Genomic DNA, 16,520 nt, shown 5'->3' on the forward strand with positions numbered 1-16,520 from the left:
TAGCTGTCTTGTATTTTAAAATTTGAAATTCAGCAACCGAAGTTCTCATTTATCACAATCTCAAAAATATTTCACTCCAATTTCTCTCCACAGCTCAAACGAACTCTCCCAAAAAAGCATGGTAATTTGCCCATTTTCGAATGATTTTGCTTATGTTTTCGCGAATTTCTCTGGATCGTGAGTGTATTCAAGTTTCGATCTATAGATTTGCCTTGTTTCACCTTTTCTCTAACTGTTCGTTAGTTGTCAGCTTCATTTTCAGCTTTTTTTCCCTTTGTTTGTTTGAATGTTTGGATAACTGATAATTTTTTACAGGGTTTTCCTAATTTTACTTTTTCCCTACTGCTGATTTGTAGCTTGAACAATGTGAATTAAGGAAATTGCAATTTATCAATGAATTAAGTTACTGAAGAGGCATCAAATGTATTGAACCTACATAAATGTGTAAAATTGCTATGATTGTCTGGAGGGGTTGAATATTGAAGAATAGCTTGGTTTCATGTGTTATTGGGTCATTTTCTGAATAGTTGATTTGCTCTAGTTCTAATGACAGTTCAAACTTCAAAGTGATGCTGGTTTACTTTTTTGTAATCACGGTGTGGTTTAGTAAAATTTCATCATATCACAATATATTGGAAATTAAATGCATTTTTCTGTTTGCTGGCTTGTATTTATGTTGCTTCAGTTAATTATGAAATTGTGATCATTGTTCACTTCAGTGGGCTTATTGAGTAAATTACTATTTGCCTTTGGCTTTCCCAAACTGTGTAAATGGTTACAACAATTTGTTTTTAGTCGACAAAATGCTAGCATGCTGCTGTTGGATTTGTTAACTTGGTATGTGTTGATACTAGGTTGTTTACCTTCTACAATAGCTTTCAGATTATGCGAGCAACGAGGGCATTTACTGCTTTTTTCCTTCTCTTTAGTGTTCTTTCTTCGTTGCAATATTATATTGATCTGTTGAAGTTATTAATAGATGCTTGTTTTTCATGGTTTCGTTGCACACTTCAATGCTCCTTAATACAAATATTTATGTAATGGACATCTGCCTTTGATTGCAGGACGGTCATGATGCAGACAGTTCTAAACAAAGTACGGGTGATATGACTGCATTCGTAAGTCAATTCTATTAATTTTTGTTTATGACTGTCTATTGTGCTGATCTTTTTCCGATTACAATCTGTACATTTACAAGTTTCGGTCTATTTGAAATCATACTTTTGCAAGCCTTTGTTTTTGGGTAGAAGGGTTGGTTGGATTACCACTAATGCTCATCGTTTGGCACTAACCCTTGGTGTTATCGTGCAGGTCCAAAACCTTCTCCAGCAAATGGTATTAATCTTACTCGCGATTGTTTCTGTGTATATTTTGCACTTGGCATCTTTTTACTAATCTATTTTTCTCTCGGCAGCAATCTAGGTTCCAAGTAATGTCGGAGTCCATCATCACTAAAAATATCCTTCTAAGTAGTTGTGTTTCTTTGCTTGTCTCATTCTATGTAACATCATCAAATAGATTTCTTTCGACAATGATATTGCATATGCATCCTTATTTCTGGAATACACATTGCTCAACATATTTAGGTATATTTGGCTAGTTTGGGTTTTACCATTCATAAGTAGTGATATGTTCGTCTTTGAATTCCTTAACCGTGTTCTACTTGATGAGATGGGAAACCGCATTGATGAGTTGGAGCAGAGCATCAACGACCTAAGAACCGAGATGGGTCAAGATGGTGCTCCGTCTCCTTCAGCCCCATCGAAGTCTGGAGAAGATCCAAAGTCAGGTGAAGATAGTTAAATCAAATGAGTGCTTCTACAAAAGCGCAGATTGTTATTTTTCTCATCTCGTAAATTTTCCCTTGGTCTATTCTGTGATCGTATTTCTTGGGAGGAAATTAGTTTGCTTAAGGTTTGGTGTGTTTTGTATGTGTGGATGTGTAATTTGCTCGCTGAAAACAGAGCATTACGAGCAAACTATGGTTTTATTGTGTAACTGCAAGTTTTTACTCGAATGAATTTTTTCTTAGCCCTATCCTATCTTGATACAAACTAATCTACAACATGTTGATCTTGACACAAATTAATTAGTCATATGTCAAATCTAGAAGGTTTCAATTCGAAGAACTAGCAAATGATAGAATAACAAAATTGTAAAAAGGTGAATGAGTAAACCGTTCGAAATGACAAAATGAGATACACGATGCACCAAAGACATGTTTTTTGTACTCCTTCGTCCCGAAATAGGAGTCATATTTAGTTATAATACGGATTATAACAAAATGTGAGTAGAATAAGTATGTGAGACGTTAAGTAAAATAGTAGTAAAAATTTTATTATGGAACGAACTGAAATGGCAAAACAAGGACGGAGGGAGTATTTTACAATAAATTTGTAACGCCAAAGTTGAAGAAAGCTTTAAACAGTTAACACAAGGGCGTGAGTTGCAGAGATTTTGAGAAATCCACAGCAATGGCAGAAAATCTAATCCCAACAAAACTGGATTACTTTGAAGACACGTCCAGGCTCCAATCCACTTCCACTGTCCTCTCTTCCTTCCTGGTCAGCTCTCTCTCTCTCTCTCTCACAAACACACACAGTATTACGCAAATGATATCTAACTAGATTTTCTTGATGAATTCGTGAAAAGAGTGATGATGGGCGGCAGACTTTGGTGCTGGATTCCACTATTTTCCACCCACAAGGCGGCGGCCAGCCTTCAGACAAGGGTTACATTTCCAGCACCCACCTCACCTTCCTTGTTGAGGATGTCCGATCAAAGGATAAAATCGTCTGTTTTTCTCTGCGATCATAATATTTTTGTGGGAAATTTTTTGTTTTTTCACATTTTTGGCTCTGTTATAGGTGTATCACTATGGCCGGTTCAATTCCAAAGATGGGAATTTTGAGAAAGGTGCTCAAGTTTTCTTGAGTGTGGATCAAGAAAGGCGTACACTTAATTCCAGGTATTAATGAGATATTAAGTGATTGATCTTAACCTAATTTCAAGTGATTTGGACCATGTTGAATGAAGTTCACATTATGTGATTTTCTCTTGGCCTTTCCGGATTAGTTTATGCAATCTTTGCTTTAATAGCCAAATAAATAGAGAGGAACAATGTTATTACATAGGTTGTGATTTCAATTTACTGCTAGTTGCTTGAGTTGTTTGAAAAATAGCTAGCTTTTAACGTTTACTAGTTTGTGGCTTTGTGCAAGTTTTTCCTCAACTAACGCATACTATGGTATATTGAGTTTCGATGTGATTTCACAATTTGTGGCTTTCGCTCACCGATGGTTGTTTGAATTGAGGCTTTGAGCTTCTAGTTTATGCAAGCTTTTTCAACACAACGTTATTTCTATACTATGTTGAATAGAAGCAATGTTATTTCGCATTTTGTGAGTTGGTAGAACTTAGAAGTAGAATGAGTTGTGAAAATTTTCAGGTTTTAGCTTCTATTAGTGTACGAAATCTTTTTTCTGGTTTTCCTAGTAATATGCCATACAAAGTCGGGACAATGTTATTTCGCATTTTGTGTTTTCTCCAACTGCTAGTTGCTTGAGTTGTTGAAGTTTTTCTCCAAATTGCCACACGCTGTTAATGCCTCTATATAGAGTAGAAGCAATGTTATTTCAAATCTTGTGGTATGCTCTTACTGCTGGTGTGTTGAAATGTCTGGCTTTGAGCTTCAATTGGTATACATGAAATATTTTCTTTAAATAGCTAAACGTTGATACTACAATATCAAGTAGAAAGAACCAGTGTCATTTGTTATTTCATATCTGTGATTTCCTTGAAAATATTTAGCTTTTAACTTTGGCAAGCTTATGCAAGAAATCGGATGCTGCTATTACCAATAACTAAACATTATAAAAGCGATGCAACGTTCTTGCAGGCTACATTCAGCTGGGCATTTACTTGATATGTGTGTGAGAAACGTCGGATGGGAGCATTTGGAGCCTTCCAAAGGATACCACTTCCCAGATGGGTATGCACTTTAACTAGTTACATTAGCTTTTCATTATTCTTCAACTTCGTTTTCAGAAAATGAGATTCTTAATATAAAAAATCTAACAGATTGGTTATATGTGGTTGTATCTTTCCTGGTGTCGAGTTTAGTTTGATAACACATCTTCTACTCCGAGTTGAAGCAGAATGGTTCTATCTCGCTGCTTGTTTCCTTGGTTTCGTCTTATGAGTTACTTGTTATCGTGTTGTTTGCAGGCCGTATGTGGAATACAAAGGCACAGTTCCACAGAATGAATTACAAAGCAAGCAGAATGAGCTACAAGCAGAAGCTAACAGTTTGATCACAAAAGGAGGGAAAGTATGTACTTTTAAAAGTAAACCTTCACTCTTTATATACTTAGAATGATGTTGCGTCGTTACTACAATATGTCCTCGCTTCGTCCAGGTGTCCGTCTCCATTTTACCCTACGATGAAGCTTCTCAACTCTGCGGTGGATCACTTCCCGAGTACATACCCAAGGTCAGCATACTCTTCGTCTCTCCTATATGTAACTTGCACTCGAGACTCGAGAGGGAATGCTTACCTAACAGATAGTATTTGACAACTTTAGATATTTATGATTGTTCAAATCTTGCAAATGTTTCTGAGACTACTTTCTCCCGTTCTTGTACTTTTCAGGACAGCACACCCCGGATTGTGCAGCTCGGGCAAACCCTAGGGTGCCCGTGCGGGGGCACACACGTAGGAGACATCAGTGACATCTCGAGCCTAACGGTATGCTACTTATTTCCTTTGAATCATTGGATATATAGAGCTGATTGGTCTTTTCTTTTCAATGAAAAAATGTTACTACTAGTATTTTATTCCTTTGATCATTTTTCGTTTTCTTTTTCCTCAACTTTCAGGTTACTCAGATTCGGACAAAAAAGGGATTGACAAAAGTTTTTTACAATGTTGGATAGTGTATGTGAGACGTGTGTATGCAAATGAAATTCAATCTCAAACAAATGTAACACAACAATTGATGGTATAATCAATTAAGCATTAATAATCGAACATCTTGGATATTTTCTTTTACTTAGTTTTGAATCTTGTGATATTAAAGATATGTATGTTTGGATGTAATCAAATTCAAATTACTTCCTCATGTCCCCATTAGAAGTCCAATTTTGTCATTGTTGATAACACCCGAAGTCTCATTTCATTTTTATTATATTTGATAAGTGGACTCATATTTCATTAATTCACTTTATTAATATTTTATTATAAAATCAATATATATTATCCACATTCACTAACTTTTTCATTATTTTTATTTGCAAAGTCAACCAATTTTTTTAAAACATGTGCTAGTAAAATTAGATAATTTAGAAATGTATTTAAAGAGTGAATTAGATATTTTAGAATTGTATTTATGATAGTACGACTCTTACAAAATGCACTATGCCTAAATTTGGACGCCAAACTCAAATATAATTTCCATGAATTTAATTTAAGTAAGACCAAGTCCACTGCTTTTATGTTTTCGTAGACCCACTAAATGAAATGGTACCATAATTTATTTGGAAACAAGTGACACGAAAATGATAGCTCATTAGACTGTTGACTTGTCATCAAGAACTAGCAAAAGACTTCTTTAGAGGGACCTAGCAAAACAGTGTTTTTTGTAATACTCCATAAAACTAGTCATTTTATGAGGTTGTTAAATTCCACCAATCCTTTCTTGACTGATTCAATATCTAATATTCTAATTGGCACGGCACCTAACCAAATTTGAATAACGGTTTAGGTTATTTGCATCATAATAGTGTCATACGCCCAAATGTTTTTAGAGGCAGATGCATTAAGCCCCTTGCTTGGTATGATGATGGGATGGGATCAATGGCGGACGCATAAATTTGTCAGGGTGGGGCTATATATTCAAATTTTGTACGGGATAATTATTTCCTTATACTTTTTTATTTAGGTAGGGGCTTTTGCACATTAATTCACACAAATTACTAACAAAATTATAATATAATACAACTAGAAAAGTAAAAAAAAAATTGAGGAAGGGCTTAAGCCCTCCCTCATGTCTATGTGTGTCCGCCAATGGATGGGATGGAATGGAAAGGAAAAATTGAATTACATTCCTACCTCCATTTCATTCATTTGCTTGATAAGTTTTTTTCTTAGGATTCACCAGATTCCATTTGAAATGGTCATTTCATTCCATATGGATATAGTCATTCCATCCATTTAGCTAAGGAGTGGTCATTACATTCCATTTTATTTTCCTTTCTTCTTGTTTAAATTTTAACAAAATTATATAAATGCTATTTTATGGAGTATTATATTTAAATTTAATCATCACAATTTTATAATAAAATTAAAATTTTAAAATTTTTTATAATTGAAAAACAAACACACGCACACATACGCGCGCACACACACACAATAATACATATGCACGCACACACACACTACCACCACATATGCACAAACACAACACCACATATACACACAAGAAAAATAGAGTATTTGGCAAAAATATTTTTGAATAAATATTTTTTTTTTTAGAATCAACATATTAATTATTCATATTTCATTTCATTCCATTTCTATATTATTTGTAGTTATCAAACATAGGAATGGAATCAATCAAGAAATAACAATTTCCTTCCATTTGTATTCCTTACACTCTCAATTTTATTTTGAGTAATTGTATCCACATAAAATTCAAATTTATATTTGGTTTATTGGCATAACATCACATTATTATCAATAAAATAATTATCTAGCTCGATGTATACAAAAACAGTAAAAATGTCATAAGCTAACCCCAATCACAATTTTATTGGACACTAAACTAATGTGTATGAAAAGTAAAAAAAAACACAAAAAATAAATAAATTGGAATCAAAATCCGGTGCATCGCGTATCATGTCTCCAATCAGCAATCCACCAATCCGGAGCTAGCTGCATCATCGGCGGCGAATGACCAAAATACCCCTGCGGCTTTAAACACGGCGGCGGCGACGAAAGTGGCTGAGGATACACTTCCGGTTTTATCATACCACAAGCTGGCAGGTACGATGACGGCGGCGGCAGTGGTGGATATAGTCCTCCGCATACCGCCGGCGAATATGGCGGAGTGGATTCCGGCGCGATCATGAGATGGTAAGGCGAAATGGGCTCCACCACAGGGTACACAATCGTGGAATCCGGCGGCGCGGCGGTGGTTGGTCGGAAATGGTAGGAGAAGGTGAGTTTCCCTTTGGGCCTTCCGTCGGGCTTTTTGACTTGGTAGGTGACGAAGTTCTTGGCGGCGCAGGGCTTCGCCGGAATATCGAGAAGCTCCTTGACGGGGACGTGGACTTGGCCGATGAGTCTGTTGCCTAAGGCCTTCTCGCACTTGATGTCGAAGTCTAGCATGAGGCGGTTTTGCGTGAGCGCCGCCTCCTCGACCGCGAACTTCATCGGGAAAGTCCAGGTGGGGTTGGTGCCGCCGCCTTGATGGATGGGTGTTTTAGTCTTTTGGTTGCCGGAGATGGAAACGACGACGTACACGTCCATTTTCGAGATTAAGCTGACCTTGTTCAGATCCTCGGCGTATTGAACCGTGATGTCTAGAGTTGGGTGCACCATTTTGTTTGAAAAACTCAACACAAATTAAGAAAGAAACATATGATGAAAGGAAGTGTAAGACTAGTTATAAGATTCAGAATTCAAAATTTGTGTGTGTTATATATATGGAGTATTATGCTACTATTTCTATATAGGAAACTGAGGTGACGTGTATAAATTGAGTAAACTAATGTTTCTTTCTCAGAAGCTTCTTCGCAAAATCTTCTACAGTCGACCCCGGTCCACTGTTGGCCAAGGGCACGAGAAAATTCTACTAATAACTTCAATCATTTGTGTTGTCGTCGACTGAGGCAGCTTCATCCGCATCCTCTGCCCCAAAGCTATGCATCTAAATTTCAACTTTCATCACACGGATAGTTTTGTACTACTAGTATAAGATTTATGTCCATGAAACATACGTCAAAATTATATATAGAGCATGTTGGACAATGTTGAAGTAGCTTATTCCAAATAATGGAGTAGGGTGAGAATTGATCAAATTTAGCTTAACAATCCAGGACTTGCTTTATGGAGTACTTCTATATCATAATTTTAGTTATGTTTATTCTAAATTTTATAATTTTAAAATTTTCTTCTTACATTTGATTTTTTTGAATTAAAAAATTGTAATAAGATAAATTTGGATATAACATTTATGTACTCTAATAATTATTACTCTCTTCGTCCCTTTGTAGTAGAGGTGTTTCATTTTGAGTACTCGTTTTGGAAAAATGATAGTAATAAATAGTTAAAGTAGAGGAAAAGTAAATTAAGAAACGGAACAATATCGAGAAGACTCTTATCTATATTATTTTCTCTTCTTACTTTACTATTCTCCATTTTAACTACTTCATTTATTATCATTTTTTCAAAACGATGCTGAAAATGAAACGCCTCTACACATAGGGACGGAGGGAATATGTAATTCTAAAATCATCAAATGAATATATATGAACTATAAATAAAAATATAAAATCGTATAAATAGTTTAATCCTCTAAATATTTCTTTTTTATTTGTATTATCTAAATAAAAAATTTAATATACATAAAATTTTTTTAAAAAATATTTAAATATGTACTCCCTCCGTCCCATATAATTTGACCTAGTATTCCATTTTGGACCGTCCCACATAATTTGACACACTTTACTTTTACCATTTTGTGTAGTGGACCTCATATTCCACTAACTCATTCCTACTCACATTTTATTATAAAACTAATACTTTAAAAGTTGGACCCATATCCCACCACCTTTTCAACTCACTTTCCATTAGATTTCTTAAAATTCGTACCGGGTCAAAATGTCCCAAATTATATGGGACGTAGGGAGTATAATTTTATACGCTACCCAGTCCAACTCACTTACTAAGTGAACCTTAGTTAGTCTAGGTCCGAATTTATAAAAAGAAACTCAACACAACTCGGCCCACTCACTGGTGGGTTTGGACGGCCCAACCCATTTGATAACTGTACACTGAAGTAAAGTCTTTTACGGATGAAATTAGTCGAGTTGTAAGATTTATCTCATGTTATGTGAGACTTTACGGATGAAATTAGTCGAGTTGTAAGATTTATCTCATGTTATGTTTATCTTTGATGTTTAATAAATTAGAAGTTTTATTAAAATTAAGAGGCTTTTCTATTGTCTTTTGATATTTAGTTAACTAGGAATTTTATTCAAATTAAGTGTCTTTTTAGACTGCTACTTTTTGTTGTTGAATTTTATTTGAATTAGGAATTTTAATGTTATCTTTAGTTTATAGGAGTATTTCTATTCTTCCCTATTCATTTTGTTCTTGCATGATGTTCTTTGTTCCAGCCTAATTTCAGACGTTTACGTTTTCTTAGGTACAATTGGGGCGTAAACGATGGAGTCCATTAGAGTGGAATAAAGATATTGAACAATAAAACTTCAATAGCACAGAAAGATAAATTAAGTTCCAAGTCAAAATGCATTTTCTTCCAACATATTTTGACAGTATTATTTCCAACAAGCAAGAATATAAGGGTAAGTACTATAATATTACAAAATTCTGTAAAAAAATCACTCTCAAGTAACACTAAACACTCACCTGGTACAATTTGCAGTTCTCATCACTTCTAGAAGATCTATGCCTCATACAAAAAGTTCTTCAAAAACATCATAAATGAAGTTCTTAGAACAAAAAGTGATCATCCTTGATCATTTTTCTTTTTACTGTCATCCTCTGGAGGAAGAGATACAAACTGGAGGATATTTTGAACCTGTGCTACGTCGATCCGGAACCGTTCGGCAATTTGGCCAGCATCCATGGGACCATCATGTTCATCTGACTTGCCCTCGTGCAAGAGAATGATTTGGCGTAGCTGTGCTATCTTAAGTGTTCCAGGAGGCGCAGACCAGTCCTCGTACCTGCTGGATTCTGGTTTTGTATTCCGTAGTTTTGGCAAAGGCCTTTTGTAACTCTCCACCACCGAGGCCTGTCAAAAACAGTTGTTGTAGGCAGAATTCAGATGAATATATGAGTCATTGGTCGTGTTAGTAGTGAAGGGTCAAATTGGTGTATTCGTTATAGAGTAGACCTAGAAGAAGAATTTAGATTGTGTGATGAAAGCCGAAGAGGTGTGTAAGTTGGAGAAGAGAATGGTAGCTTCTTCCCGTCAAATTAACAAAATCAACATCACGCAAAACATGCTATAGTTTGATTGTTTGAGAAGATAAAGATTTAATTACAGAAAATAAAGCTTAATCAGGAGTAAAACGTCTCGTTCTCATCTATCAGGCGACTACATATGCAAGTTACTGAAAAATCTTTCATCAAGTCGGCTTGCTCTTGGCTAGACAATCAGTAGTAGGACTACGATGTGTCTTTGAGCCTGAAAAATTATAATAATGTAGTACTGTGTAATGAATTCTGATCCCTTACCTCGCCCATCTCAAGCTTCCCTCCAGGCTTTGCTTGAATTCTACCCACCATTTGATTGAGCATGGAATCATATTGCGGGTCTCGATCCTCAAGGACATTTTCTGCTTTTACTCTTGATGCATCCTCTTCAATTCCAATCCTTCCAGTTGCTCGACGAAATGCCTGACCCATTTTTCTTGATAGGACGGAGAGAGTACTCTTTCGTCGACGAATAGATCGCATTCATTTTTTACTATAAATGGTAATGGTATATTGTACGTTTAATTGTGTTCATTTAAAAGCTTAATATATATAAATAGGACTCACATTCCACTAGCTTTTTTCCATATTCCTTTCTTAACATTTCTTAAAGCTCGTCTTTAGCAGCGAAATATGGCTCAATATGAGACGGAGAGTAATTTCCAAATTGAGGCAAAGTTTATGGCTACGAGATGAATTTATTATAAAGTTGAACTTCATACATTTCAGTTAAAAATAAACGTTTTAAACTTTTTAGTTCGTTAATTAAAAAATAAACATTTAAAAATGGAAACAATCTTTCTACCATTTTTTCTTCTCTCTTACTTCTCTCTCTTCATTAACTCACAAAAGCAATCTACATAATCTTGTAGAAAAGCAAATATTTGCATATTTAAAGGGACGGATGGGATATTATCTCTCCCATAAAAAATATCTCATTTCTCTTTTTAAGATTGTTCTAGTAAAAATATCACATTCTTATATTCGGAAAAGAAGTATTTCTCACATTAATATATAAAATTATATTCACTTTCCACTTAATACTCACAACAAAATTGGTCAAATATCACAACGAGATACTCATTCAAGGATCACAATAAAGTCAAGTTGAAAACTAAACACAACCTTGAGCCCAGTTTGATTCAATATGTTGCTGAGTTTCTCTTGTGGGTGTTGATACACTAGTACGTATTTATTGTATTGAAATACTACTTGAGTAGCGTATATTTTTATTTGGGAGCATGCTTAATGTAGGATTTTTGTATTTTTGTATCCATTCAAAAACATCTCTGAGGAGTAAAAACATTTTTTTGTCATGTTTTTGATTTGTTGCATTTTGCACTGATCGTTTTTATAAAATACATCAAATAAGAAAGTTCAATTGTATGAAGCTAATGAAGGCTCTCATGACTTTAAAAAGGATTTCAATAGACTTACTGTTGTTGAACGATCTTACTTCTTCACAGTTTAATATCTTATACCGAGGGCAAAATTTAGGAAATGTCATAGATGATAGTACAAAATCGAGTAAGCGCATTAAAACAAAGATAAAATTAAGCTTATGCCGCAAGCGATGAGACAAAATTGAGTGCTTTTACATATTACATATTCTGATGTTCGGTGTCACATGGATAAGTGAGAATTTGTGTTGGTTGTCATGTCAATCGGGGCGGAGCCAAGAATTGATGTGAGGAGGAATGTGAAAGTGTAAATAAATATTGAAGTGCGAGAAGGGCATTTAAGGAAAATTAAAAATAAGTTAATAAATTTAAAGAAAATTTGCATGGATATAAAATTTTAGGAGCTCACTTGAAAGTGATGTCGATATTACGTGCGTCGGAATAATTTATGTGACATTTTTTCCAAAAATAATTGAGATATATTTTTCAAATAATTGCTAAAAAAAATTCTAGTCTCTCCCGTTGAATAAGCTGTAAAGAGAATCTTGGTCAATTTAATAATGCTACTCAATATATATATATAGAGAGGAGAGAGAGTTGTGATCGATGTATTTCTTCTTAAAATAAACTTAAATTGAATTTGGGCCACTCATTTTTCTTAATCTTATGGTTATGATTAATTTAGAATATATTTAATATTTTATTAAATAAAAACTTTTTAAATTTTTTTTAAATTTTTTTTTTTAAAATTATAAAAAAAAATTAATTTTTTTTTTTAAAAAAATTTTTAGAATTTTTTTTAGAATTTTTTTTATTCGATAAAAACTTATTTAAAGGAGTAAATAATGAATTATATTCACTACATAATAAACTAAATAAATGTATGTTATGAAGTAATTTTGCATTAGATTTTATCTTGAATTTAATTATGTCATAACACATTATGAAATAACAAATAATAAAATGAAGTAATAAACTAATGAAATGAAGTAGTAAACTAATGAAATGAAGTAATAACATCTTTGAATGAAGTAATAAACTAGCGAAATGAAGTAATAACATGGCCGAATGAAGTAATAAACTAAGCGAAATGAAGTACTAAACTAATAGAATGAAGTAATAACATGATTGAATGAAGTGATAAACTAGCGAATGATAATAACCATAAACCCAAGCTGAAAGATAATTATGTCATAACACATTATGAAGTAATAAACTAATGGAATGAAGTAATAACATAAGCTGAATGAAGTAATAAAGTAACGGAATGGTAATAAGTAACGAGAATGAAGTAATACTTGTGAATAAATGAAGTAATAAACTAGGAATGAAGTAATAGCACGACTAAATGAAGTAATAAGCTCATAACAATAACATGTTGAATGAAGTAATAAACTACTTGGAATGAAGTAATACCATAAACCCAACTGAAAGATAATTATGTCAATAGCAGCATTATGAAGTAATAAAAAGTTTTAATGGAAAGAAGTAATGGCATGAAGTAGAGAAAAATGAGTGGCCCTAATTTGATCTCTAGTTCGGTCTTTAAGGGTGGATTTATGGTCTATAGGACTCTCTCTCTCTCTATATATATATATATAATATTAATTAATTGTAAATTAATCATAACCATAAGATTAAGAAAAATGAGTGGTCCAAATTAGGTCTCTAGTTCGGTCTTTTAGGGTGGATTCGTGGTTAATAGGACTCTCTCTCTCTCTCTCTCTATATATATATATATAGGGGCATGTTAGGATACCTGGTCCTTAAAATAACACCATACCACCATTTCTAGCCAATCATTTGTACACGTGGACGAATAATAAGCTGCCACGTGGCAAAAAAATCTGAAAAAGACGGGCAACAATGTGCTGATCTTTATACAACATTTTCTTAAGGCAATGATATCAAGCATCTTATCTGACAATGTTTATGGGTGTTGTGTAGTGTTGTAATATTGCGTATGCGTTATAATAATGCTTGTATAGCGGTGTCACGATGTCATTTTAGAGGGGTTGTCATTTTAACACAAACTTCATGGAACTTCTGGGAGATTCTCTTGGGCCAGGCCGAGAACGTGTTTGCTGTGAAGATCTTGGTGGTTGTGCATCGAGTGAGCTCGTGTCCCTGCCCTTCCTCCTCCGGCTTACACTCAGATATCCACCTGCTACAGCCTCCAGCGCCCGTGTTGTTGGTGGGCGGTACCTTGTGCTCAGCCTCCGCGTGTTCGCAACAGATTGCTGCTCAGAACTAGCCTCAACAGGTGAAGGTGCTGCTAAACCAAGTTGAGAATTTCTTAACACCGGGAAGAAGAAAAACCAAAAACTTGGAACCAGCAATGTAACCCTGGTTTTGGGGCTGCTCCGAATGCCAGCCTCTTGCCAGCAAACGAGGCCAAACGGCCTCCCAGAACAGGTCATTGGAACGAGCTTTGCTCAGCCTGTAATCTCCGCTCAAGAATTTGATGATTTCAGCAGTTGTCAGCGCGGAGCATGCTTTTCCTGCTGGTATCTCTGAACGGGTCACATGGTTCGACCTCTGAGGTTCCAAGGCCATCCCGGTCAGGTCTTGTTTGCCCAAACCAACACCAACAGCTTCTACAATGAGGTCCAACCCCACTGTAACCTTCAGAGAAGAGACATAGTCGACTAATGATATTTTGTCTTCTCCAAATGTTTTAGAGACCTATGAACAAATCAAGGAACGAACTTCAGCAAAATTCAAACACTTGAGGTGTTCACTTTGGATGATAGCTCTATATAAAAATAATGTAGCCTATGCACTGCATACTTTTTTGGATCATGAAATCCTTCAAATACTTGTTCCAATATATCGTAAAATCCAATTTATCAACCATGTGAACACCCTATATAAGCATTATAGAACTACCACAGCCTTATTCATATCCATCAAGATTGTTTATTCTATAAATTCTTTACTTAATCTCATCTTGATTTTATTTTTCTATTGCAAACACAAAGAAGCATTCGCATATTCAAACCTCAGAAAATCAAGAAATACGATTTTCAGCTATAAGTAAAACAAAATCTAGAGAATTTACCTCAAGTAAAGAACTTTTGCATTCTTCCGAGACCCTAGAGAACAATCTAGACAAGAGTTCCTGCTGCCTCAACCCAGAGAATATCCTCTGGCCATAAACACATTTCTTGCTCTTCGTCTTCCGACCTTCTGACCATCTACGATATGCATCAGAGCCATAGAATTCCCCGTAATAGAATGAGAGTATAGCACCCATACCTTTACTTCCAACAAATCGCCTCACTTCAACAAAATTCTTCTCAAATATGTATAAGGCGAGAATGAAACTAGCTTTTTCAGCATCGCTCCAACTTTCACTGAGTGATCCGGGAACCAGAAGATGATCTTCATCAATGCACATTCGTTGCAGCAAGACAGCTGGTAAACTCTTTATCTCCACCTTCACTGAATTGTGTGAAGACTCACTGTCACCATTGCACAAAGTCTCCTTTTCAATCACATTCTTATGATGTGGACGTCTGGAGCCTAGAGCAATTTGAGGGCAGTTATTTTTTCCACAGTTGATCCAAATTAGTGGTATTGGCAACCCAACAAAGAAATCTTGGAAGGAGTGATTTCCAATTTCAGTGTAGGACATGTGATTGGGTTCTCTAGTAAGTGTAGGAAGCTCGACCTGATACTCATCTCCAATACGGGGAAGAATATCACGCTCCCCAAATTCCTCGCCCACATCATAACAATCTGACTGAGTTTGAAGAATGGTGTTGGCTTCTGGAGAGTCACCATACTCCATAACTGGAATGCCATCAACACAATCTCCATTCTGATATAGAGCAAATGAAGACATCTGCCAATGAAATCAGCATATTGTTCATTAGGGCTTAAGGCATTAGTTCCTTCAGACAAGTCCATTAAATGCTCATGCAAAAAAGACATCAAAAGAGACATGTTTAAAGAACCGTAATTTCAAATCTCTGTAGCAAAAAACAAGTATGTAAAAGGGCGGATTTTTCCTACTCAGATAAGAGCTAAAACCAGTATTGAGGTGAAAATGAAAATGCAAATAGACATAAGCCTATCAATCCGAGTAGGAACATACGAGAAAACAGATTAACCATTTTCACAACTGAAATAGATAACACGAGCCTCCGACAGAAACTCAGACTGCCTTCGGATAGGAGAAGGTCTTACCTATCAATATCTATAACAAAACAACTGGTAAATGACAATGCTTCTGCCAAGAAATTCCTGTAATCTTGGTATTCAGATGCTATGAACTAGATTTTCACTATCTCGGGTGAACTTAAAAGCGTCTTGAAGCAACTTCATCCCCTATCGATCTGCCATCACCTGCTTACCAAAAATAGAAACTCTCACTGATCCATTACAATGAAAAAGGTACAAGCAATGTTTCATTCTGCAATGCCACAATAGTAAAGAATTCTGAAACCACAAAAAGATGGCATTTTGACTAAAAGGGAAAAATGAGAATTCTTTCAGAAAATGAAACAATGGACAAACAAATCAAATCAATTCATGAACAAACTTGATCGAGCACCAAATAAAAGTCACAACATATGGAATTTTTCTATCAAAATTCAACCACGAACTATTTAACAAATTAATGCACAACCAAATAATCCCAAACCGCTACATCAGCTAAATTCAAATTCCAAATCAAACAAAAAAAAGTCTTATTTCCAACAATTCTCATCTATACTTGCAAAACCCGAAAGCCAAAAATAGAACATTCTTCTCATGGGGGTAAATTAAATCGAGAGAGAGAGAGGAGAGTTTTTTGCTTGTTGCTTAGAGAGAGAGAGCGATTACTTTGTTGCTAGAAAATGGATCTCACCCTTATAGAGAGGTGATGATTTATTTCTACTAATGGGTGG

General features: G+C 35.1%; 5 protein-coding genes across 5 annotated transcripts; 2 read left to right on the plus strand and 3 right to left on the minus strand.

Annotated features, from left to right (window-relative positions):
* The first annotated feature begins 19 nt into the window (after positions 1–19).
* LOC125207941 (heat shock factor-binding protein-like) lies at positions 20–2,040 on the plus strand. The gene is made up of 5 exons (XM_048107462.1): positions 20–121; positions 1,065–1,118; positions 1,312–1,335; positions 1,415–1,457; positions 1,664–2,040. The coding sequence occupies exons 1-5, from the start codon at positions 119–121 to the stop codon at positions 1,801–1,803; spliced, it is 264 nt and encodes an 87-aa protein (XP_047963419.1). The 5' UTR covers positions 20–118; the 3' UTR covers positions 1,804–2,040.
* Positions 2,041–2,381: 341 nt separating this feature from the next.
* Positions 2,382–5,050, plus strand: LOC125207940 (alanine--tRNA ligase). Its single transcript, XM_048107461.1, has 8 exons — positions 2,382–2,564; positions 2,653–2,793; positions 2,868–2,968; positions 3,899–3,991; positions 4,228–4,330; positions 4,418–4,492; positions 4,652–4,747; positions 4,879–5,050. The coding sequence occupies exons 1-8, from the start codon at positions 2,475–2,477 to the stop codon at positions 4,933–4,935; spliced, it is 756 nt and encodes a 251-aa protein (XP_047963418.1). The 5' UTR covers positions 2,382–2,474; the 3' UTR covers positions 4,936–5,050.
* A 1,677-nt stretch (positions 5,051–6,727) lies between these two features.
* LOC125207958 (protein SRC2-like) lies at positions 6,728–7,710 on the minus strand. Its single transcript, XM_048107480.1, has one exon. The coding sequence runs from the start codon at positions 7,598–7,600 to the stop codon at positions 6,872–6,874; it is 729 nt and encodes a 242-aa protein (XP_047963437.1). The 5' UTR covers positions 7,601–7,710; the 3' UTR covers positions 6,728–6,871.
* Positions 7,711–9,513: 1,803 nt separating this feature from the next.
* On the minus strand, positions 9,514–10,657 carry LOC125206826. The gene is made up of 2 exons (XM_048106049.1): positions 10,487–10,657; positions 9,514–10,040 (listed from the first exon to the last, which is right to left on the minus strand). Exons 1-2 carry the CDS (start codon positions 10,655–10,657, stop codon positions 9,753–9,755), a joined length of 459 nt encoding a protein of 152 aa, XP_047962006.1. The 3' UTR covers positions 9,514–9,752.
* A 3,224-nt stretch (positions 10,658–13,881) lies between these two features.
* Positions 13,882–15,971, minus strand: LOC125206827. The gene is made up of 4 exons (XM_048106050.1): positions 15,817–15,971; positions 14,884–15,472; positions 14,687–14,811; positions 13,882–14,310 (listed from the first exon to the last, which is right to left on the minus strand). The coding sequence occupies exons 2-4, from the start codon at positions 15,470–15,472 to the stop codon at positions 13,882–13,884; spliced, it is 1,143 nt and encodes a 380-aa protein (XP_047962007.1). The 5' UTR covers positions 15,817–15,971.
* Between the last annotated feature and the right edge of the window lie 549 nt (positions 15,972–16,520).

The sequence above is a fragment of the Salvia hispanica genome, chromosome 2 (assembly GCF_023119035.1).
Source record: "Salvia hispanica cultivar TCC Black 2014 chromosome 2, UniMelb_Shisp_WGS_1.0, whole genome shotgun sequence".
NCBI classification, from domain to species: Eukaryota; Viridiplantae; Streptophyta; class Magnoliopsida; order Lamiales; family Lamiaceae; genus Salvia; species Salvia hispanica.

Excerpts from the sequence above, each read along its gene's own strand:
- LOC125207940 (XM_048107461.1), top strand. The coding sequence starts at position 2,475 with ATGGCAGAAAATCTAATCCCAACAAAACTGGATTACTTTGAAGACACG. Across the intron at positions 2,794-2,867 it reads TCCGATCAAAGGATAAAATC|GTGTATCACTATGGCCGGTT; the intron begins GTCTGTTTTTCT and ends GCTCTGTTATAG. Across the intron at positions 2,969-3,898 it reads AGGCGTACACTTAATTCCAG|GCTACATTCAGCTGGGCATT; the intron begins GTATTAATGAGA and ends ACGTTCTTGCAG.
- LOC125206827 (XM_048106050.1), bottom strand. The coding sequence starts at position 15,472 with ATGTCTTCATTTGCTCTATATCAGAATGGAGATTGTGTTGATGGCATT. Across the intron at positions 14,812-14,883 it reads GCGATTTGTTGGAAGTAAAG|GTCGGAAGACGAAGAGCAAG; the intron begins GTATGGGTGCTA and ends GATGGTCAGAAG. Across the intron at positions 14,311-14,686 it reads GCAAAAGTTCTTTACTTGAG|GTCTCTAAAACATTTGGAGA; the intron begins GTAAATTCTCTA and ends ATTTGTTCATAG.
- LOC125207941 (XM_048107462.1), top strand. Across the intron at positions 1,119-1,311 it reads CGGGTGATATGACTGCATTC|GTCCAAAACCTTCTCCAGCA; the intron begins GTAAGTCAATTC and ends GTTATCGTGCAG. Across the intron at positions 1,458-1,663 it reads GGAGTCCATCATCACTAAAA|TTGATGAGATGGGAAACCGC; the intron begins ATATCCTTCTAA and ends ACCGTGTTCTAC.
- LOC125206826 (XM_048106049.1), bottom strand. The coding sequence starts at position 10,657 with ATGGGTCAGGCATTTCGTCGAGCAACTGGAAGGATTGGAATTGAAGAG. Across the intron at positions 10,041-10,486 it reads GGAAGCTTGAGATGGGCGAG|GCCTCGGTGGTGGAGAGTTA; the intron begins GTAAGGGATCAG and ends TGTTTTTGACAG.
- LOC125207958 (XM_048107480.1), bottom strand. The coding sequence starts at position 7,600 with ATGGTGCACCCAACTCTAGACATCACGGTTCAATACGCCGAGGATCTG.